The sequence below is a fragment of the Mauremys mutica genome, chromosome 4 (assembly GCF_020497125.1).
Source record: "Mauremys mutica isolate MM-2020 ecotype Southern chromosome 4, ASM2049712v1, whole genome shotgun sequence".
In the NCBI taxonomy this organism is placed as follows: domain Eukaryota; kingdom Metazoa; phylum Chordata; order Testudines; family Geoemydidae; genus Mauremys; species Mauremys mutica.
In genome coordinates, this window is record NC_059075.1 from 64,322,203 (window position 1) to 64,345,950 (window position 23,748).

Sequence of the window (23,748 nt, forward strand, 5' to 3'; positions counted from 1 at the left end):
TTAAGCTGAGGATCTGGTTTGTGCTAATTGTTCTAAATTGTCTGCAGCTGCTAGAAAGGACATTGTCACCTCTACAATCATTCCCCCCCCCGCCCCCAATCGTTGTTTGTAATAAGCTTGAAACACAAATGTTTCCTTAACATAATTTGTTTTCCTTTGGATGCATGCTGATTTTGTTCTTGTGGGGTGAGTCACAAGTGCAGGGCTTCTTATGCTGCTTTGCTGTTATGGGTTGAGCTCAGAACCAGCACATCGGAACACTGCTTTCTTAAAATCCATCTCCTGTTGCTTTCCTTCCTCCAAAAACCAAAATAAAACCCAGAAGCATTTGGAAAGCAAACCTTGAATAATTTCAGAGTTTACAAACAGGTATAAGAAAAACTGTGACAGTAGGGCACATTGATATGTCCTTTTAAAGTACAGAATGTCCTCTGGATAGGGCTGTTGTCTGAAAGCCTGCTCTGAGGTGCAGCTGCTGCTCTTCTGACCCTCCAACCCCATCAGGCATTCTCTCTTTATAACATGCCCTTTGCTAGAATGTATCAAAGTATTTGGAAGGAATGAGGAAGATGTCAGTGAAGTTAATGGGTAAATAAAAGCATATTCATAAAGTTAAATGATAGGCCAAAGTGGCAGTTGGAGTGCATGTTTGGGTGGAATTGTGATTTTTTTTTTTAAGCTGCATATAAACAAAAGAAACCAGCCTAATTAAAACAGGTGTTTTATAATTCCTTTTCAGTGCTTTCCTTTCTCTTCGCAACCACCAAAAGTGAGAGCGGTCATGATGTGATATAAACAAAAGAAATAAGAAGGATATTAATTTCTCCATATTCCGATTCATGTTCATCAAAGTGAAGTTTATCCTTGGTCCTTATTTTTCTTTGCATTGATTTTTTTTATCACTTTTACTTCCTGTTTTCAAAACAGTAATTCCCCATTGAAATTCACTTTCATTTTTTGTTTTGGTCATTTATAGCAATATTCTTGATGTTTAAATCTCTGATTTCCTGAAGATCCTATATCAAATAGGTAGGTAGATTGCTGTATGATGGCAGACAGAGTGAGCAGAAAGCTATCACAGAGCTGCTGAACTTCACTCTAAAGACCCTGAATGGTACATCTGCTTAATGGGGTTTTATTGATTTATTACCAGGCTGTGAGTGAGACTGGAGAAATGAGAAGGGTGGTAATAGTATCTTTAAATAGGTGCACCAGGTGGCTGTTCTGGCTGCTTGAGAAGTTACTGCATCATTACTTTCTTCAGTAAGGATGTGTCAGGTACATGAAAAGCAACCTTGGGGATAGCGCCATGTAGCCGTTATGTACAGCAGTGCTGCAGCGGTTACATTTCCTGGGTGCTAATTCCTCTCCTTCGATATTGCCTGTCTCTCATAAACTGTTTCCCCTTGCACCGTCATCCTCCGAACACGTGCATGCACTGGAGAGTTCCTTCTGTGCTGTGCAGTATTTTCCCAAGGGGGCTCTCTTTGATCCCTGTCTTTCAAAATGCCTTATTGATTTGCAGGACTCTCACCTAATGCAGTTGCCTAAATTATTCTATTCAGTCAGGAATGGCAGCCATAGGCCTACACTACTCCTGTGTATTTTATCGGCACTGGGCCCTTAGAAAGCTAGAAGCAGTCCTGCCAGTCAGCATCTCTTTTTCACTTTGAGTTTAGGTTGTCTCTACTTTGTTGCACTGGGCACCTGTACAACATATCTCTTTAGACCGAAGCCTTTTTGGAATTAATTGATAAACTCAACATTAACAAGTCACCGGGACCAGATGGCATTCACCCAAGAGTTCTGAAAGATGTGAAGTTGTGGAACTATTAACTAAGGTTTGTAACCTGTCCTTTAAATCGGCTTTGGTACCCAATGGCTGGAAGTTAGCTAATGTAACGCCAATATTTAAAAAGGGCTCTAGAGGTGATCCCAGCAATTACAGACCGGTAAGTGTAACGTCGGTACCGGGCAAATTAGTAGAAACAATAGTTAAAAATAAAATTGTCAGACACATAGAAAAACACAAACTGTTGAGCAATAGTCAACATGGTTTCTGTAAAGGGAAATCGTGTCTTACTAATCTATTAGAGTTCTTTGAAGGGGTCAACAAACGTGGACAAGGGGGATCCAGTGGACATAGTGTACTTAGATTTCCAGAAAGCCTTTGACAAGGTCCCTCACCAAAGGCTCTTATGTAAATTAAGCTGTCATGGAATAAAAGGGAAGGTCCTTTCATGGATTGAGAACTGGTTAAAAGACAGGGAACAAAGGGTAGGAATAAATGGTAAATTCTCAGAATGGAGAAGGGGAACTAGTGGTGTTCCCCAAGGGTCAGTCCTAGGACCAATCCTATTCAATTTATTCATAAATGATCTGGAGAAAGGGGTAAACAGTGAGGTGGCAAAGTTTGCAGATGATACTAAACTGCTCAAGATAGTTAAGACCAAAGCAGATTGTGAAGAACTTCAAAAAGATCTCACAAAACTAAGTGATTGGGCAACAAAATGGCAAATGAAATTTAATGTGGATAAATGTAAAGTAATGCACATTGGAAAAAATAACCCCAACTATACATACAATATGATGGGGGCTAATTTAGCTACAACGAGTAAGGAAAAAGATCTTGGAGTCATCGAGGATAGTTCTCTGAAGATGTCCACGCAGTGTGCAGAGGCGGTCAAAAAAGCAAACAGGATGTTAGGAATCATTAAAAAGGGGATAGAGAATAAGACTGAGAATATATTATTGCCCTTATATAAATCCATGGTACTCCCACATCTTGAATACTATGTACAGATGTGGTCTCCTCACCTCAAAAAAGATATTCTAGCACTAGAAAAGGTTCAGAAAAGGGCAACTAAAATGATTAGGGGTTTGGAGAGGGTCCCATACGAGGAAAGATTAAAGAGGCTAGGACTCTTCAGCTTGGAAAAGAGGAGACTAAGGGGGGATATGATAGAGGTATATAAAATCATGATTGATGTTGAGAAAGTAGATAAGGAAAAGTTATTTACTTATTCCCATAATACAAGAACTAGGGGTCACCAAATGAAATTAATAGGCAGCAGGTTTAAAACAAATAAAAGGAAGTTCTTCTTCACGCAGCTCACAGTCAACTTGTGGAACTCCTTACCTGAGGAGGTTGTGAAGGCTAGGACTATAACAATGTTTAAAAGGGAACTGGATAAATTCATGGAGGCTAAGTCCATAAATGGCTATTAGCCAGGATGGGTAAAGAATGGTGTCCCTAGCCTCTGTTCGGCAGAGGATGGAGATGGATGGCAGGAGAGAGATCACTTGATCATTGCCTGTTAGGTTCACTCCCTCTGGGGCACCTGGCATTGGCCACTGTCGGTAGACAGATACTGGGCTAGATGGACCTTTGGTCTGACCCGGTATGGCCATTCTTATGTTCTTTTAAATATTTGTTGGAAAGGTTTTGCTGCCTGCGGTAAGGTGAGAAGAGGCATTTGGGAGGATGGCATAATTTAGTGCAGGATTTAACTACTTTTGCTTTCTGGTCAAGGGTATGATTTTCAGTGCCTGATTGCCCTGGCAAGTCTTGTTGCTCCACCCCTTGGGTGGATAAAATAGACTCAGTTCTCTTCCAGATCACTTTACACAGCTTACAATGATAATTTATTTTTTCCTCTCCTCTTCCTGATTGAAAGAATGCTGTGTTGCTGTCCTTCCTGCTTTCAGGAGTCTGAGGGTAGTGAGTGGGAGGAAAGGCTGGGTGAGTTCAGTCTGCAGGAATTCTGTTGGTGTTGACCGACTACTTGGAAGAAAACACTTGAAAATGTGAAGAGTTTTTTGGAGTAGAATTTTAGTGATTGTGAGACCACGATTTCATGGCTATGTGTAATGTATGCAGAGGCTGTGCCATAAGCTCTGCCGAGTTCATTCTTCCCATGCCTGCCTTCATCACTTCTTATCCAAGTATTTCACAATAGATGGTGATTTGATGATGATAAACCTCCAGCAGGCTGAGATGAGAACATTTTTCCTGCTTATGACCTATCCTAAGTCTCAAATGATGAAAAGCTATTGAATTAACACCAGTGTGCCACATTTTGCATCTACACTCGCCCTCGTGTTGATGGATGAGGGAATTGTTCCCATTTCAAAATGGGAAGATTTAATTTTTTTTCTTTCACCCTGTGTGTTTATGGAGTTGACCTTGTTCCCGTCACCTTTGCAGCTGGTAGTTTGACAGGTATTGTTTGTGTGTCCCACCCCCTCAAAGTTAATTTATTCACACGTAGGAGCTCTTAGAATATCATATCTTCCCTTGCTTTGCTTCCTAGTCCTTGGTATCCTACATCATAAACACAAACTTTGCACCTGAGGACTGGAAGGATCTCCATTCAGAAATAACTACATTTCATTTGCTGGCTAGAGGGAACCGCAAATACAAAAATTCCTTCTTCTCTTTCTCTCTTACTGCTCTCCCCCAGATGCTTGTGGTTCTGGACCATGAAAGGAGAGATCTGAACCAAATAACTTCCTTTTTGTCTTCCACATAGTGGCATGAAGCGCAATCACTAGGCAATGGATATGAACTGTATTGTGACTTTTTGTTGTTAGCTCCTGGATCAATCCATTTTCTCTGTATGTCAGAGGAATTAGTCTATTATTCCCCTTCAACACCAACATAAAAGTAGCCTATCTGCTTTGTGTAAACAGCCCCACCCCCACCACTTAAAGCTCATTGCTCAGCTATACAGTATTATACAGCTGGGGTGTATTAACTGGAGTGTCGTACATATGACCCAGGAGGTAATTGTTCCGCTTTACTAGGCACTGGTGAGGGCTCAACTGGAGTAGTGTCCAATTCTGGGTGCCTCACTTTAGGGAAGATGGGGACAAATTGGAGAGAGTCCAGAGAAGAGCAACAAAAATGATAAAAGGTTTGGGAAAACCCTACCTATGAGGAAAGGTTTAAAAAATACCTGGGCATGTTGTTTAGTCTTGAGAAAAGAAAACTTGGGTGCTGGAGTGGGGGCGGAAGGATCTGATAACTCTCTTCAAATATATTAAGAGCTGTTATAAAGAGGACGGTGATCAGTTTTTCTCCATGTCCACAGAAGGTAGGACAAGAAGTAGTGGACTTAATCTGCAGCAAGGGAGATTTAAGTTAGATATTGGGAGAAACTTTGCAACTAAAAGCTCTGGAATAGGCTTTCAAGGGAGGTCATGGAATCCCTATCATTGGAGGATTTTAAGAACAGGTTAGATGAATGCTGTCAGGGACGGTCTGGATTTACATGGTCCTGCCTCACTGCAGGGAGCTGGACTAGATAACTTCTCAAGGTCCCTTCCAGCCCTATGTTTCTGTGATTCTATAAAAGGGACTTAAATAAAAAGCATATAGTTTTATTGCCTTTTAGGTAAGTATTGAAATAACTCTATGTATGTACATTTAGGGAGTGTTTTATAGTACATAGAGCAGGGGATTAATAGTCATGACTTTGTACTGTTCATGATTCTGCCACTGATCTTTTAACCCTTCCGTCTTTAGTTTCTCATCCAGTAGAATGTGGGTCATGATACTTTACCCACACGTCATAAATCCCTTGAGATCCCCTAATAAAAAGCACTTTGAAGTGCTAATTATTAAGGCTGGAGGAAGGTTGTATCTGAGGCAACCACTCTGTCTTAGAAGGGAAGCAGAGAACTGTGTAGCCTGGTACATCTGATTTTGATTCCAGGAACAATTTTTAGATTCATTCACTAGAGACAAAGAAATTGAACTTCTTAAAGAGGAGAGCAGTAAGCTTAGCAGCTGCCAGCAAGAGGATTTAATAAGAAACCAATCTCATCAAACTAATCTGATAGCGTTTATTTAAGGGTCTGACAAAGAAAATTGATGTGGATAAGGCAATGGAGGCATTTTAGCTAGATCCCAGCAAGGCTTTTGATGAAGTATTGCATGAAATAATTTGTAAAATGGAGGAGCTTGGACTCTGTGTTAGTTATGAAATAGAGGATGACCTACTACTATTTATTGTAATTTCTGCATCCTATATTTCATCCATTTTTCTGAAGAGAAGCCACACAGCATCTCTCATAGCTCAGTATTGGGGCCTTCTATCTAATACAGTGGTTTTCACACTGGGTACACATACATCTAGAGGTACATGAGCTCTCATCAGGGAGTACGTGAGAAAAATCCTGTAATGGCGGACAATGGATCATGTTATACCTTACAGCCCTTTTTTCATAAGTATATTATGACCCTATCTTAGATGGGTGTATGCAGTAGACCAGTGGTTCACAAACGAGGGCCGCCGCTTATTCAGGGAAAGTCTCTAGTGGGCCGGGCCGGGCCGGTTTGTTTACCTGCTGCGTCTGCAGGTTCAGCCGATGGCCATGGTTCGCCGCTCCAGGCCAATGGGGGCGGTGGGAAGCGGCGGCCAGTACGTCCCTCGGTCCGTGTCACTTCCCGCAGCTCCCATTGGCCTGGAGCGGAGAATTGCAGCCACTGGGAGCTGCGATTGGCCGAACCTGCGGACATGGCAGGTAAACAAACCGGCCCGGCCTGCCAGGGGCTTTCCCTGAACAAGCGGAGGCCCTAGTTTGAAAACCACTGCAGTAGACTACATTATTTAGAAAGTGGTATGTAGCCTAAAAAGTTTGAAAACCACTGATCTAATAGTTGTATGCAAAAAATCTTAAAGCGGATCAGTAATGCATAGAATTTAAATTTCCTTATGATGCCAAATACGGGTGGAACAGCAGGTGAAAGTGAGGAGACCATAAAACTGCAGGGAGGCTCTCAACAGAAGAGCTGGAGAATAGAGTTTCATGGCATTACAAAATGTGAGGTCAGGAACTTGTCATATTAAATGGTAGAGAGAGAGATTGTTAAATGGAAAACAGTATTTAAAGAAATTAAGAGGAACTGGGTGAAATAGTAAATTTCCAGGCAAAACCTTCCAAAATAGAATTCATGTTGGAAATAAAGGTCTATTCGTGTGAAATATTATTATTAGACTGGTGTATATTTAAAGAAGAAAATTATGAAATCTTTTTAATTAGGATAAAAATATGGACATGGACATTAAATAATAAGGTTGTAGTTAAAAAAATCTAAATGTTAAAGTCTAGAAATATTCTGTCATTCGATGTCAATCTTAGTTTTTCCCTCTTATGCTTGTCTGTTGTCCCGCTACTGGTAGAAGAACACAATTATTTACCAAGTGACAGAAGCTAAATTATTCCCTCTTCGCTAATTGGTTCTGCATTTTGTTGTTTGATCACATAACCTTCCTCTGTCCTTTCTGCCCATATCAGATACAGGGGGTTCTTGAGCTCTTCTTGAGAGGGTGCATCAGATATTCTTTGTCCTTGTATTTTGGGTATGGGAGGGAGGAATGCAGCTCACAGTGAGTTGTTGGACAGTCCTTGACTAAAATTCTTCCCTGTCCCCAATACTATACTGTATCCTGGTTGTTTACTGCCCTCCACTCCAAAAGTTGGAGTGTTTCATTGGTGCTATGTGTTTATATAGTGCACAGTGCCTTGGTGGGGGATTCTGTAGCAAGAAAAATTAGAAGTTTAAAATACTAATAAAAGTATAATGAGAAGTACAAGACTAACTAACATGTTATAGAAAAGAAGTACTCTGAAGAAAAGCTTTGTGAAGAGTATTTTTTCACCTGGAGGGGCTGCTAGTATATGGAATAGTTGACCCAGATGTGTCAGGAGCTGACAGTCTTTGACTTAATTTCACTAACTTTAAGTCCGGCCTTTTCTTCACCCTTTGTACAAACAGTAACACATAGCACTCTCAGACACTAAGAGGTAAGGGAACGTGGCATGGGGGCTGGTTCCTGCGTATGCTGTATGCCATTGGTTCTCAAACTAGGACTGCCTCTTGTTCAGGGAAAGCCCCTGGTGGGCCGGGCCGGTTTGTTTACCTGCCATGTCCGCAGGTTCGGCCGATCGCAGCTCCCAGTGGCCGCTCCAGGCCAATGGGAGCTGCAGGAAGCGGTATGGGCCGAGGGATGTACTGGCCGCCACTTCCCGCCGCCCCCTTTGGCTTGGAGCGGCGAACCACGGCCACTGGGAGCTGTGATCAGCCGAACCTGCGGACATGGCAGGTAAACAATCCGGCCCGGCCCACCAGGGGCTTTCCCTGAACAAGCGGCAGCCCTAGTTTGAGAACCACTGCTGTATGCCACAGCAGTTACCAGCTAGAGGCATTCTATGCTGCTGCTCAGAGGAGTAGTACACTTAACAATATGTTGCAGAAACCTGTCCTAATGCAACTGCAGGATGACTCTTGTGGAGAAATGTAAAAAAAAAAAAAAATTTAACTGACATGAGGATGATATGAGGTCATCCCCAGACATCAGGGAGGGGAGCCTGCTTAGTCATTGGGGCAACAGAGCTCAGTAGTGCAAGCTGCCAGTTGGGAACAATGATGCTGCAGTCTGAACATAGATCTGCTTCATCTTAAGCTATAGATGATGATTATTATTTTAAAGATGGCCTGCAAAGAATCTTTTGTCCTGCTTTATTGTGTATAAAAAAGGCTTGTAAGGTTTATTTATGTATTGTTTATTTTTAACTTCAGAAGTATTAGGAATATAAAATCTAATTCTTTGTTGTTTTGTTTTTCCTGGAGGAATCTTGAATGTGATCTGTGAGCTCTCGTACCTTAATTGAAGGTGCAGGGTGTTTAATCTTTAGCAAATAGATTTTTCTCCCAAGTATGTCTGTCTTTATTTAAAACTTTGTTTTTTTAATAATTTAACAATTCCCTTCCTTTCTTAATAACTCAGTTTCAGTATTCTGATTTTGGTGATGTTGTAACTTCACTAGTTTTCCAGTCACTATGATCTTCCAAAGTAGACAAGACCTAAATTTCTTCTATACACCTCTACCCCGATATAACACTGTCCTTGGGAGCCAAAAAATCTTATTGCATTATAGGTGAAACTGTGTTATATTGAACTTGCTTTGATCCACCAGTGTGTGCAGTCCCGCCCCCCGGAGCGCTGCTTTACCGCGTTATATCCAAATTCGTGTTATATCGGGTTGCGTTATATGGGGGTAGGGGGTGTGTGTGTGTGTGCGCGCTCTTCTGACAACTTTTCAATCCCTCTTTGAACAATACAAAAACACAAGTCCTTTTTTCCCCTTTACCGGTCACCTTTGACCTTCTTTCATAATTGTTGTATTACCATTTTGATGTTTGTTGCTTCTCTTTTCCAGCTAAGTACATCTCCAGACCACATACTATTACATTCTGCATGCACAAGGGCCTCATCTAATAATGGAAAAACAAAAGCCAATCCTGGACAAGTAGAGAGTTGGAGACTTAATATGTACGTTAACAGAGGTCTTTTTTGTTTATCTGAGACAGTTATTTTTGAAGGTCTCTTACCAGGCCTTACCCTGTGTCTCCACAATGGGCCACTATACTAAATGTGTTTGTATGGTAGATGCAGATTGGTGCCACACTTTGTAAGTACAGGGTCAACTTTCTTTTGGGAAGATACAACTTAAACAATCTTTCCTTGTCTGTCAGCTTGTGGGTAGTGTTCCTTATGGCCGCCTCCAAGACACAAGAGATATGTAAACTCAGTATGTTTAAGGTTCAGACTTGCAAATGGAAAGCTGACTTGGTGGTACTGTTTTGTGCTTCACTGAGAACCCCAATCTCCTACTGTCAGGTTTTTAGAGCACCTTAGACAAGGCATGCTAATTCCCAGGAGGAAAAGAGGAAACTGTAACCTGAGCAATGCAAGCCTTTATAAGGGCCCTGCAAGCCCTCAATTCCTACCACTTTCTCAAAATATAGTCTCTAATATAGACTCCAAAGAAAGAGGGATGGAGGGTCAGGATTGTGTATCTGCAGTGATCTAGTCAAAGAGCTCCAATGCCAAATAAATCTTTCTATTTTGAGTACTATCAGTATAGATTCCCACCCTTGGGAGCCTCCAGGTAAGTGGGACTTAAGGAATCTTTCTTAGTTGAACAATGACTGCAGCACAACTGTTCCAAACTGGGCATACTAACACAAGGCTGGGTCAAAAGAGCAAGGCGGAGGGAGAGACAGTCCGTGAGATAATCTGGGGTGTGTTATACATACAGGGCTTGGAAAAGGCCAAGTATCTTGAACTGAAAGCAAAATTTGACTGGCAGTTATGCGGAGTTTGGACCAGTGGAGTGAATGTGTTTCCTCTGGTTGACCCTCCTGAGGAGGATGTGATGTTCCATATGGCCTCTTGGGTTTGTGCTAGAAGTTCATTAGTAGATGCTTGGCTAGTTTAAGAAGGTATAGGGCATTTCTGATCATTGCAGCTTTCAGGGCCTTTAGGAGTGGTGAGGAGCTGAATGGAACCCAGAGTATGACCCGACCATATTTAAGTCAGATGCCTTCAATGTTTGGGTGAGAACAAATTTTTATCTGTCTCCAAAAAAAGACTTCCCTTGCACATCAATATTCCCTCTGGATTGGGTTTTAGCCAGCTATGTTTGCTCCAGTTTCTCACTTCACTGTATTGCATGACTGGGGGAATCATTGGGAAGATGATGCAAAGCAGAGCAATGGTGTTTGGGTTTTTTTTCCTCTCTCTTTCCCTGCAACACTCCCTTCGCCTTCCAACATTGAGGTCCTCAAGCTTTGAAATCTGTTGCAATCAGCAACAAATCTTTTAAAACCTCATGCCCTGATCACGTTGTAAGAGAGAACCTGAGATCTGAAGGATTTTCTTCATTTATTGCTTAAAAATAACTAATACACTTGATAGATGGTTTCTGAAAGAGAAATAGGAAGGGTTTGCTAGATGTTCTAACTAAAGTAAGTGCAAGTCAGAAGAGAAATTCTACAAGAGATTCTAAACCAGTGAACAAGTAGGGGAGGCAGGTATCTGGTTTGAGAACAGTCTGTTGAACATTAGCAAGAGGACAGGAAACTTCTAAGGTTTTAGATGAATTTGTACAGATAACAATAGGCTAGATTTGAATAGTCAGTACTATAGGAATTCAAAAAGGACAAAGGAAGGAAAACTGCAAAGGAATTGGATTTTTTTTTTCCAAACAAATATTTTGCAACTGCTCTGGAAGGTATAGTAGTATCATAAGGCGCTATTATTTGTATAACCTTACACACTGTCATTAAACAATGCTGCTAAATTTGTAGCAATTCTGCAGAAAGCAAAGGGGAAAATAACATTAATACTCGTAAGCCTGTACATTTATTACTTTTGTCCAAGAGTGTTCATGTTTGCAGCCTGGGTTCCATTTTAAAGCATCTCTTATCTTGTGGGATGTGGATTTTCAGGGTTTCATTGAACACGTTTGGTTAGTTACATTGTGTGTTGGTAGGATTTTAAAAAGAGAATTTTTCCATCTCCTGTGTCTCTCTCATTTCTTTTGGAGTTATTTTTGTGCTGTCCAAAGGGGATTGGAAAATGAGCTGAGAGAGTTTGTGCTCGGTGAAGGAAGGAACGCCCTGGCCTCTGTCATACTAGGTGGCAGAGTTCCATTGCTTATGGCCAGGGAGAAAGGAGTAGGAGGAGGGAAGAGAACAGCAATAAAACAGGCAGAGGAAGTGAGTCAGTTCTCACTGAAACAGCAAGCCGTGATTCCACTTGCAGGGAAACCAAGCTTGGTCTAGATTGAAGGTAGAAGTTGCATAAATCCCATGCCAGCCTCCCCCCTTCCCAGTTTTAAAATCTACTCTGCAGCCATGTGAGGTTTGAGGAGATTCAGGTTACAGGACCTTGTGCAGAGGGGAACATCCAGTTTAACTTCTGTTTTTAACATATAAAATATTTTATTGCACCTTGTTGTTGGGGTCTTTAATTAATAATAATGAAAATGTCTTGTCTGCTCTGTGTGGGTTTTAAAAATCCCATGGCAGACTCCATAAGAGATGGCCCTGTTTTCCTTGCTTAAGAATTCCCTTACACACACACACACACACACACACACACACACACACACACACACACACACACACACACACACACACACACACACACACACACGTTGTGCTGTGTGTCATTTGCTTCCTTGCCATCCCAAAGAAGGCTGCTTTTCTGTAATGGTTGAAGTGATCCTGGATGGAGTATAAGTTGTGTGTTCGTTTGTAAAGTGCTTTGTGATTCTCTGGGATGAAATACACCATTTAAATGTTAGTGAAGAAACAAACTCTTTAATGGTGTTTTCTCCCTTCTCCCAAGCCCTCTGTACTTTTTTCCATTCCCATTATTTTATGGGAATTGTGGCCTCCTAGTTTGCATCTATGCTTCCTGCTCTTCCTCACTGTTTCTACAACCAATTCAGCTCCACAGGTGGGAGCTTTGAACTTTGGTGACTCTTATTTTAGCAATGCCCAAAACCAACCAAACAAAAAAAATCCACCAAACTGAGCACAGTTCTCAACTTGCTGCAATCATCATTCATTTCTCTTTGATAGTAAAAGGAAGGTTGTGGTCACTGTGCAAGTCAGATAGTAGAGTCAGTTTGTGGGCTGTCATTCAGACTTTTCACAATGGGAAGGAGGTGGGGAAATGTAAAGAGCAACTGCAAATAAATGTTTCTACCCCCAAGAGACTCCATGTATTTGTCCTCAAAACTGTTAAACGCAGATCAACCCCTGCAGCATAGACCAGGAATGAGGGGCTGAACTGGAATCTAGGAGTTGGGTTCTGTATGCTTACGTGTACTGCGCAAACCGTGAGTTGGCCATATGTTGTTCACTGGTGTTTGTGTAATGTAGACTGTATAAGCAGATGGAGTCCCTACCATCCTGCAAATAGACTGAGCATACACAAAGGATATGGCTCAAATTTACCCTCTTCCTGGGGCCTCTTCCTTCTATTTAACATAAATAATGACCGAGTATTTATTTAAGCTATTATATTTTCCATTAAGCAACAGACATTGAAAATACTGCTCTTTGGGAAAAAGTAAATATACCTCTACCCTGATATAACGTGACCCGATATAACAGGAATTCGGATATAACGTGGTAAAGCAGTGCTTGGAGGGGGGGGCTGTGCGCTCCGGCGGATCAAAGCAAGTTCGATATAATGCGGTTTCACCTATAACGCGGTAAGATTTTTTGGCTCCCGAGGACAGTTGTAAAGACTGAAGATGATGTACATATCTAATGTAGTATATGACATATTATATACCATATTTGTAAAGCTTGACATCGAAAGTTAAACGCTTTCCTCTGATTTTATGTATAAAAATGCAGACTTTAACTCATTTCTTACTAAATTTGAGGCGAGCTCATTGATTCTGCTTATTTTTAGTTTATTAAAATTATTTTAGTAAATTTAGACCTCATATAGGTAGTCATGAAGTCTAATTTAATTTTAACAGGTTTATTTTTAAAAAGGAAATATTTAAATTTAAAATCTATTTAAATCATTTACAAATACAGGATAGATAAGAATCATTTATAAAACGTGTGTGTATAATCATTTAAAAAAAAAAAAGGAATACAGTAAAAGCACCATCATATCCCATATGTCGTAGTAATATCCACACGATAGTTTTTTTTCCGTGCATTTTTCACTGCCTCTCGCATTTTGCCCACTAATCCCATCTTCCCAGGACTACTAGTGAAATTCCAAAACTAAGTTTCAAACAGCTGTCATTTAAAATACTTAATTTTTTTTTAAAATGTTTACACCATTAGCCATAACTGTTCTTTTCCTTTCCAAATGCAGAATTTCCTCATCTCTTCCCTGCCTTCCTGTCCATTCCCCACCCCATTATAAAAAAAAAGAGAGAGAGACTTAGTTACTTTCGCCCAAATCTTAGGTTAGGTGATATTCAGGTTTGGGCAAGTGACAAATTTAAGATCCAAAGTCTTGGGCTCATGAGAGCTAGAAATGGTTGCTATTTCTTATTGGAATGTGAAGATTCCTACCTTTCCAATGGGATCTGTGGCACTTCTTGTCCTGTAGGCCCCAAGGTTTTTTTTACCTTGGAATCATGGCTTTATTAACTTGTTCTAGATCATTTTTAGAGATTTATAACATTTATTAGCATTTTCTCTCCCGCTGAGGTCTGAACAATTAGATTGTTCGCTAAGAGAGACTAGCTTTGTAGGTGGATAGATACAAATAGCATTACTATTATTATTTATTATTTTAAATCTAAAACATTTCAGAAATAATTCTTCTGTAAAATGTGACTTACTGGATGAGTCTATATCAGTATTCTCATGACTACATAGCATGATATCTAGGTTTGGGATAGCCTCATTACGTGGGAGCTGGTATTTCTATGTATTTTAGTTTAAGATAATAATAAGATTCCTATCCAAGGCTTAAGGTGCACTACTGTCATTAATAGCACACCTTTTAAGAGAATGTGCCAGTCCATGAGCGTTCTGGAGTATGTCCCATAGAAGATGGCTTCCTTTATTGTGGCTTTTCATCCTTGATTATGTGTATTCATGTGCTTGAGGGACCTTATTTTCCTGTTGCATACCAACAGATATTTAGTCTGAAGATTGTTAAAGGTGCCTCCAGACTCTTCATAAACCACTATTCAGTGTGAAATCCCTTAGCAGAAATGGCAACTTCCAACTGCTGCAAAAGACACTGAGAGTACTGCAGGTTGGGCAGGTCCTGCCTGCAGTGAGCTGTTAAGAGGTTTCTTGGCTGATAAGCCGATAGGCTGCTGCAGAAGCAAGATGATTTCTCCACAATACAGCTACTGGCTACTTCCCTTCCCCCTCTTCCCCCCCCCCCCCCACTGTTGAATGGAGCACCTTTCCTTTATGTTCAGCTGAAGATTTTGGTGTGTGTTTGTTTTTTTGTGTGTGTGTTTTTTTTTAACCATCTCGGAGAGGAAGTTTGGGAATACTGAGATAATTTAAATTGTTTTGCCTTTTTTAGTTTTAGCAAGTCATTGTTATTTTTTCAGGGTTTGAATTAAAAGCAGATCATTCAGCTTACAAGAAAGAAATTAAATCAAAATCAAAGGCTTGATGGGAGAGAAGGGAGGAAGGTGGGAATGTTAAACAGAAAAGGCTTCAGAGTGGGCTAAAGCAGTGGTGCCCGATCTTCTTACACAGGAGCGCCACATAAACCTAAATGCAATGTCGTGTGGGCCAAACAGATCCTACATATTTTAATAAGAAATAGTCACCGGTATTGATTTATATTTTAAGTTCATCTTATTTCATGTGTATTTAGATAGTTTGTTTCTAAGTACAGTATTGTCTATTTATACACTTGGATAAACTAAAATGATGTAAACATGACGACAAAACACTGATGAATTGGCTGATAGTATATTGTGTTGAAGCAGGACGTGGGCCTTATGAAATGTTGTGGTGGGCCGTGTGCGGCCTCGTGCCCTAAATTGGGGCACCCCTGAGCTAAAGTGTTCATTATTGAAATCAGAAGTGCTGTTTGCAACTGCTGTTCTTGTTGTGCAAAAGTACTCTGATATTTTTTTATTCTTTTTGAGTGGGATAAATCAGTTAGACTCTACAGAGGGTCAGATCTATTTTATCTTCCTCCACTCCATTCCCCATGGGACAAGATTTTCCTGGTCATGATTTTTTTGGAAGGAGGGACGGGCACAGACCTTGCTGTTTGCTGATTCTGAGGGTGTATATGCCATCTGATGTCCTATTGCTGTTTTGTGCTCCTTACTGGTGACTGATTGATGTTCATTCTCTGTTTCAGGCATTGTGATCAAGTAGACTCCAGCATCCTCTGAACTGCAGAGAAGAAGAGCAGAAAGAAGAAAGGGAAAGGCGCACAGAGGAAAAGGAGGTGGAGGCACTTCCATCTGGATTTGTACAAAACTGGAACTGGATGGGAAAGTGAACTGTTTGGTGTCTTTTCTTCCCCCAGTCTTTGAGATGGGCGGGTTGTAAATCAGTGTGTGTAACTGGGAATAGACTGAACCATGAATCTTCAGGCTCAACAAAAGTCTTCAAACAAGAGGGCTGGGAAACGGATTGCATATTTTAATGAGCAGGATGTAGCTGTGCCATCGAAAGAACTGCAACAGCAGCTGAAGGAAGGACAGTACTATGGACATGGAGGGGAAATACCTGCTTCACAAACTATGGAGCTTTCTAAAGCAGGGGGTTTAACTGGTGCTCCCAACAATGTTGCCTTGATGAACTCTGTTGTTTATACTCAAGATAGGGGGGATTCCATGATGATGTCTCAGCAGCTGGCTGCTGTCAAATGGCAGAACTCATTGATGGGGAGCAGGTTGCCTGAGAGGATTGATTCCAGTTGGCAGCCTTCACCTGCGGCATGGAACCACAGTGTGGTCTATGGGGGCAATCAGAAAGGGGTCCACCACAGTGCCAGTGCCCCAGGTTTTTATGGCCATCCTGAAGCTCTGAAAAGAAGCCAGGAAAAAGAAATGGAGGTGCCGCAGCTAGAAATATATGGAGATGCTGCTGTTCAGCAGATGATGGCCCAGAAGATTCAGCTGGAACAACAAGCACTGATGAGACAGCAAGCTCAAATGAATTCGTATCACCAGATGCAGAAGCAGCAACAGCAGAATCAGACTCTACCTTTACAGCCTTTCCAGCTTGCATTCGGTCACCAAGGCCAGAAGCAAGGCCTTCCTGAATTGTTACATGTCTTTCAACAAGCCCCAGCTTCCTCCAACCCAGTCTTTACTACGCAGCAGAAACAACAGTCTCTTCCTCAACTGCAACTGTTTGAAAACTTCTACCCACAACAGCAGCAACAGGCCACCACGCAAGCCTTCAACCTCCAGCAAGCTGCTTCTATAGCACAGCCCCATGTGGCAGCAACAGCACCCCAGCATCATATGGTGGCCCACCAGTACCAGCAACCGGAGAGGAACCAGGAACTCTTGAAAGCCCTAACAGAGCAAAACCAACAGACTGTGCTACCTCAGACCCAGATACCCTTTCCAAGGAGATCAAGGAGACTCTCCAAGGAAGGTATTTTGCCATCCGCTTCTTCAGGAGAAATATTGGCTTCTAAACCAGTAGAGGAACAAGCTAGCAATCTGTTCCTGCATCACTGGCAACCACAGCAGCAAGGACTCCAGTTTCAGCATGAGACTGAAGCTCTGGGCCACAACAAAGGTAGCTATCCACAGCCCACGAGAACACCCCTGGGACAAAAGGAGACCCTGAGTATTAATGAGTTGAACCAGCCTGACACAGAGAGGCCGGCCACATCCTATAATAGCAGAGATGGGGAGAAGCAAGTGGCAATGACCGAAGAAAGCACTCAGAGAACTAATGACTTTGTGGGGGTGAGAGGTGGTGTGATCCAGAGCACCCGAAGAAAACGGTGTGTTTCTCAAGAGGCCAACCTTCTAACTCTGGCACAAAAGGCTGTTGAGCTGGCTTCTCTTCAAAATGACAAGGTAAGGGATACCTCCTGACCAATATAGCATTTCTAAAATAGCCCCCATACCATATCACATCCTGAAAATACATTTCTCAGAGAAAAAAACGTGTGGGAAGTCAACCTAATCGAAAACAGCAAGGAGTCCAGTGGCACCTTAAAGACTAACAGATTTATTTCGGCATAAGCTTTCATGGGTAAAAAAATCAGTTCTTCGGATGGTTTTTTACCCATGAAAGCTTATGCTCAAATAAATCTATTAGTCTTTAAGGTGCCACCGGACTTCTTGTTGTTTTTTGTGGATACAGACTAACACGCTATCCCCTGATACTTAACCTAATCGAAGAGAGACAGAGTATACTACTGCAGAGTCAGCTCTGGAATGGTAGCAGGGTGGGGGACGGGACCTGGTTACAGAAACTCTTACGTGTTTGAGAGTGATCTCATAGTGCAGTGCAGTTACCTGAGCAGTGTCATTTACCCCACTGGTATTGAATAAAACTCCTGACCCGGGTTCTCAAAATAAAATATAGCTAGTTATTCAAACTGATCAAGAATTTAGAATAACAGGTGTAAATCTGTTTCTTATGGCCTGTTTCACCTGACTTCTTTCTCTTGACTAATCCTCAGTCAAAACATAAAGGATGACATCTTTAACAAATCATTTTAAAATATTTTTTAAAAATTAAATAAATTTTTAAAATTCCAAATTGAGACAGCCATGAAGAAATCTGGTTAACCTATAGGACAAAGGCCTGTCGGAGCCTTTGTAGGACTTGTTGGGGAAGATGCACTATCTCTTGGTGAATAAGAGATAAGAGCAATCACTCCATTGCTCCCTCTAATGTTCCATAGCCGTAAGCTGCATAGTATCATGTCACATGGTGAGATGAGGAAATAGGAGGCCAAGAACTAAGGGGCATAACTGAGAGCTATGTTCTCTTCCAACCTTGCTTAGACTGGTCTTACAGTGAATCCCTCACATGGGAAGGTAAAAGATCCTTTTCTCTGAAGACTTCATTGCTGAATGGGGTGGAGGTGGTGGGGAACAAAGCATGGATTTCAGGATATATAACTATCTTTGCAGCGGTGTATTGGAGAACAGTGACAAGAAAAATAAAAACATTTCCTTTTTGCCATTTCCCCCACTTAATCTCCTGCTTGTTCAGTGGCTGCTTTGCCTATCCACTCTATACAGGGATGTGTAGTTTATTCAGTTTTTGTGAGCAGGTCAGAAGAAGTGCACACACGCTGCTAAATCTGTTCCACAGAAGACCAACAAAAACCTTCATCAGTTAGTTAATCGACCTTGTTAACATGATCATCTTTTCCTTGCTGTGCCATTCCTATTGAGCAAGTTACTTGTTAGCACGCTTGGTAGAAAACTGGGGAGTAGTTAGCAACATGCTTGTACTTATCCAAGTAGAGCTGCATTACACGCAATCTGATCACCGGCATGGTGAGTGCAGTTAGAGAGATCTGGTTGTGTACTTAAGAAAAGGCTTGGGGAGATCATATAGAATTGACAGTTGAAACAAGACATTTCACCCCTAGTCATGCCTGCATATTGCCATGGTTAGCAACTTGAGGACAAAAGAGAGCAATATTTATGACCGATTCTGTTTGTTCTCCCCAATGAGCAGTGAAGAGGGTTTGATTCCACAGTGGCCCAAATGGAAGAGAATCTGTTCACCCCACTCTTCTAGATAATTTTATACATTCAAGATGAGATTTTCAAAGCTATCCTTCTGGGGCTAATGAGCTCTACATTTTTAAGGGGTTAACTCCAGTGGATCAGTGGGTGGATGCGTGTGAGAGAGAGAAGACATATGTTTGTTGGTAGGAGTGTGGTCTGCTCCCCCACTCTCCTCAGTCCAATGGTTTTCTGTCCCACAATACAAGATGCTGCTTCCACTGTTGACTCCTTTCCGCTGATCGGAAAACCTACTGAGCACAAATCCAAAAGGCACCTACCTGATTGTTGTAGCTTATGCAAAGAACATATATAAGAAGGGTAGAGGATCACAGAGCTGATGAAAGAGGTTTGTTTATTCATTTTAGTAAAGTACATTTCCACTGGATAAAGTATAGTACAAAAGTCAGTTTAGTTCTTTGGTCAAGAAATTCAATTATAGGAGCTCTCAAAGAAGAGAGAGAACCAGGGAAAGCAGGTATATTACAGTTCAGGAATTTGGATCAAAAGTCAGACACTTGGAACTGCAATATACAGATGTTCCCCAAATAATGAAAATACTTCCTCATAAGCACATTAGGGGGTATTGGGGAAGTTATTTGCAGGGCATAAGTCAATCTGGAAAACAAAATGTAAAACTATGGATGTGGGAATGAAGGATCAAGAGAGTAGTTTGATACTGTTTCTAACCCCAATTGAAATAGATGGGACAACTCTAAAATAGTTTTGCCAACTTTGGAAGATAGTTCAGATAAAGTATCCTTTTTCCCAGGTATTGTAGTTCTGAGTACTTTCCAGCTAAGAGAATGATGTGTTGAGAATACCATGGAACCCTGAAATAAGAGATTTAGACTGAAAGTGACACATTGTCTAATTAAAAGGTGGGTGATCTAAAACTTTTAAGGTGCATGTGGGATTTTTTTCTTCTTGTCTTCAGGAATTGGATACTTCAGAAGAGAAGAAGAATGTGGTGGCTGCAGCACCTGCAGCAGCCAAAAGTGTTTTGGAATTTGCCAGTTCTCCACAAGCCTCCAAGAGACCCCGGGAAGATAGCAGCCTTGTTCCTCTAATCATGCCTGTGTCTGTGCCAGTGAGGAAATTCGACTTGCAAGCTATTGGGAAGGAAAAGGGTGAGGAAGGGAAACTCCAGAGGGTGCTGGCAAATGATCGAGGTCTTTGTGAACGCAAGCCATCTGTGATAGTCACCCGAAGAAGATCCAATCGCAGCTCCAACATGGAAACCTCAGTCCAGGTATGGTCACGTTAATAGACCTAGAAGTCTGCTGGATCTATGTACCCAGCTTCATCCTTTCTGTTGAAACAACTTTTTTAATTGTGAATGAGTAGTTTGAGTCTCCTAAACTTGAAAGGGGCACCTGGTCTTTGGCTGAATTTGATTCAGAGACCATATCTGAGTTCTGTATGTAGAGGGTTGGGTTTTTTATGTGCACCCCTGCCAACTGATGCTGTGGAGAACCTTTGGCTTTTTGAGGCCTATTGCTGGTACTAAAATAGCCAAGTAATGCCCACAAAAAGTCTGAAGGATAGAGGAAATTAAGGTAGACAAAATGTGTCTCTGGGTAAATAATGTGTTTGCTGTTGGAAACTTGCTCTATTCAAGTGATCTTCATTTAGCAGAGCTATGCTCTAAATAAGGGGCATTTTTACCATTCATGCCCAGGTAACTTTGAGTTGTAAAACTATGTGCCTATCTTACGGTTCTAAGTCCCAAACTGGACCTTTGTTCACATGGCTACCATGATGTTATAAGAATCCCTTGTTGGGGTTCCCTCAATATCTATTTTTTATTTATTTATTTTAATATTGCATCTAGTCAGAAGAGAGAGATTGAGATAAAGGATTATAGTGGATAATTTTGCTGGCTGGAGAGATGACAAATAGTATATAGTTCCTAAGCAGCTGCAGACTTTTGAGAAAAGACCCTTAGATTTTCCTCTGTTCCATCATTCAAAGTGACTTATTCCTCCTCTCACCCTGTGAGGTCATTTTTATGTGTCAGAGTTCTGTTAAAATCCCATCTTCCCCCTTCATGACCACCACATTGCAACTGCCATCTTTCTAACCCAGCATCAGACTGGGCCTGTGTCTGGAGCCTGTAAATGCAACTTTATAATCTACCAGAAGTGTTGTCGCTGAATAATAGTTGTCCCCCCATTAGGGCTGCATGGAGTGCCTCTTAAGAAGCTCTAGCCAGCTCCTATCCTGCAGTGCACTGAGCATGTCATCTCACTGAAATTTTTTAAGCAATCTGAAGGTATCATTACAATACAATTTAGTGTTTAGATCAGTGTTTCTCAAACTTAATTGCTCCGCAACCCGCTTCTGACAAGAAAAGTTACTGCATGATCCCCGTACCCTGTGTTACTCAGAATAGTTAGTATTTTAAATAAAAAATGCATTACAAGGCCGTATCAACTAAAAGTAGCCACTAAATATTTTAATTCACAATACAATCACAAGACAATCTTTATATCCAGTAGTTTAAAAAATAAAAATAAATATGCACCTAATGGGAGGGGTGAGCTTGCATTGATGAACACAAATCCTTGAAGTGGGGCTCTGTGTGGCTGAGGTAAAGACGGAGGTCATCTTCAACAGCGAGACCTGACCTTTATTTGTTGGTTTTTTCAGTGCTTCAGCCCACAGTCGCCTGTGGAGAGGTGGGCAGGCTGGCTGGGGCTTCAGCTTTCCTTTTCCCGTGGACCTCTGGGTTGGGGCTTTCTGCCCTGGGGACCCCATCAAAATGAGGTTGTTGACCCACACTTTGAGAACCCCTGGTTTAGAAGGTTGTATTCAAAAGATTTGTTTTCTTTTTGTAGCATGAAGATGCTGTTCCAAAGGAGGAATCAGAGGGCTTTTCCCGGAAACCAAAGCAGCGCCCAAGACCTGAGCCACTCTTCATACCACCGAAAGCAGGCACCTTCATTGTCCCTCCAGTCTATTCCAGCATCACTCCATATCAGAGCCACTTACGCTCACCTGTGCGCCTTGCAGATCACCCTTCAGATAGGAACTTTGAGCTACCTCCTTACACACCTCCACCAATTCTCAGCCCAGTGAGAGAAGGGTCTGGGCTGTATTTCAATGCTATTCTCTCTGCTAGTGGTCACTCAATTCCACCTCCAATGACCCCTAAAAGTACTCACAGGACTCTGCTCAGATCTAGTAAGTTCTTTTCTTTTCTTTGTCTTGTTGGGAGTGGGAGGCTGAGTGCCAACATGAATGAAATTATGGCTCTCTTAGACAGTTATAGATAGCTGGATGTGGAGCTTCCTGTTGGGAGACTCAGGGAAGTGGGATATAGCAGAAGCGATGCTGCCATATTTAGAGATGTTACTTGGGATCAACCCACCATTGATCACCTGCACCCCCTACTGACTTCCTAAAGAAAAGATTTAGTCTTGAAAGAGTTAGTTGTTCTCTCAAGCATGGGATTAGTTTAGCTGATGTATGAGAGAGTTTGCTTTAAGGGATGGGTTACTGTCATGAAAATGGTGGACCAGAATGAAATGGTGGGTGAAAATTCAAAAATCCCTCTTTAGCTTACTGTTCTTTGGCAGTTGAATGCCTGTTTTGGGTGATGGAAAGTCTGTGCTCCAATGTGGTGTTCACATACTTCAACATCTGCCCCAAACATAAAATGGATGAGTTTTGAGCAAGTCTGTTGCTTGTCTTACAGATAGTTCAGAAGTCACCCCTCCCATCCTTTCAGTAATGGGGGAGGCCACTCCAGTCAGCATTGAACCGTAAGTATCAATACAATCATACAAAATCCTCCACCTCGCTTGATGGCAAGCGTGTATTCCTTACACGGCTTCCAGATTTAGGAGGATAGGAAAGTGCCGCAGAGTCCCCTTTTGTCAGTTTATCTTTTAGAAATTTACAAACTCACTGCTATGAGTGTCTTTTTATTAAAAGTGTAGGGTTTTCTTCATGCACTAAATATAATTTCTAATGGTCTACTGAACAGTTGCCACAGTGGTAACTATTTTCCATCACTACTGTTCAGTTGCTGGGCTGAATTTGAACTACTGTAGTTAGCTAAAGGTGACAAGGTCACTGTGTCATTTCACCATGCATAAACATTATTATGCATCTTGTATACTTTTTTAAGAGTTAGGAAATATTGCTTCTTAAAGGGAAGGCAAAGCACAGAATGGACAAACATAGTTAATTTTCAGAATGTAACCAGCTTCAGGAACAAATTCATAGGGCTTTCTTTTTCTTTCTTTTCTTTTAAATAATGGTAACTGAGTTAGCAAAACAAAGGGGAACCTTTAACCCTAAAAATAAAAATTGCATTAATCATGTTCTCTCTACTTTATCTTGCTACTATCTGGTGATTCTAGAACTTATAGCAACTGGTGCTGAAAATGATTTAACTACTATTGTACATGAGATGGAACCATTTTCAGAACCTTTGCAAATTTCATCCAATATGAGGCTTGGTGTACACTTAAAACTTATATCAGCATAACTATGTCAGCCAGGAGTGTGAAAAAACACTCCTGATCATCATAGCCATGCTGATTAAACCACCAGCATAGACATAGCTATGGTGACAGAAGTTGACATAGCTATTCAGACAGGTGATATTCCTATACCTGCAAAAAACCTGCTTTTATTGGTGTATGCTGCATCAACACTAGGGCATAGGCTCCGTAGTGTAAACATAGCTCCTGT

The 23,748-nt window shown here is 41.4% G+C and overlaps 1 protein-coding gene across 9 annotated transcripts in view; it reads left to right on the forward strand.

The window, feature by feature from the left end:
- Positions 1–23,748, forward strand: part of MIDEAS (mitotic deacetylase associated SANT domain protein) — a 111,645-nt gene that overhangs the window by 71,295 nt on the left and 16,602 nt on the right. For all 9 annotated transcript variants that reach the window (XM_045013640.1, XM_045013642.1, XM_045013638.1 and 6 more), the window contains 4 exons: positions 15,684–17,370; positions 19,982–20,296; positions 21,885–22,230; positions 22,745–22,811. In XM_045013640.1, the coding sequence (XP_044869575.1) occupies positions 15,910–17,370; positions 19,982–20,296; positions 21,885–22,230; positions 22,745–22,811 (2,189 nt within the window). In that variant the 5' untranslated portion in view covers positions 15,684–15,909. The remainder of the gene's footprint in view (positions 1–15,683; positions 17,371–19,981; positions 20,297–21,884; positions 22,231–22,744; positions 22,812–23,748) is intronic.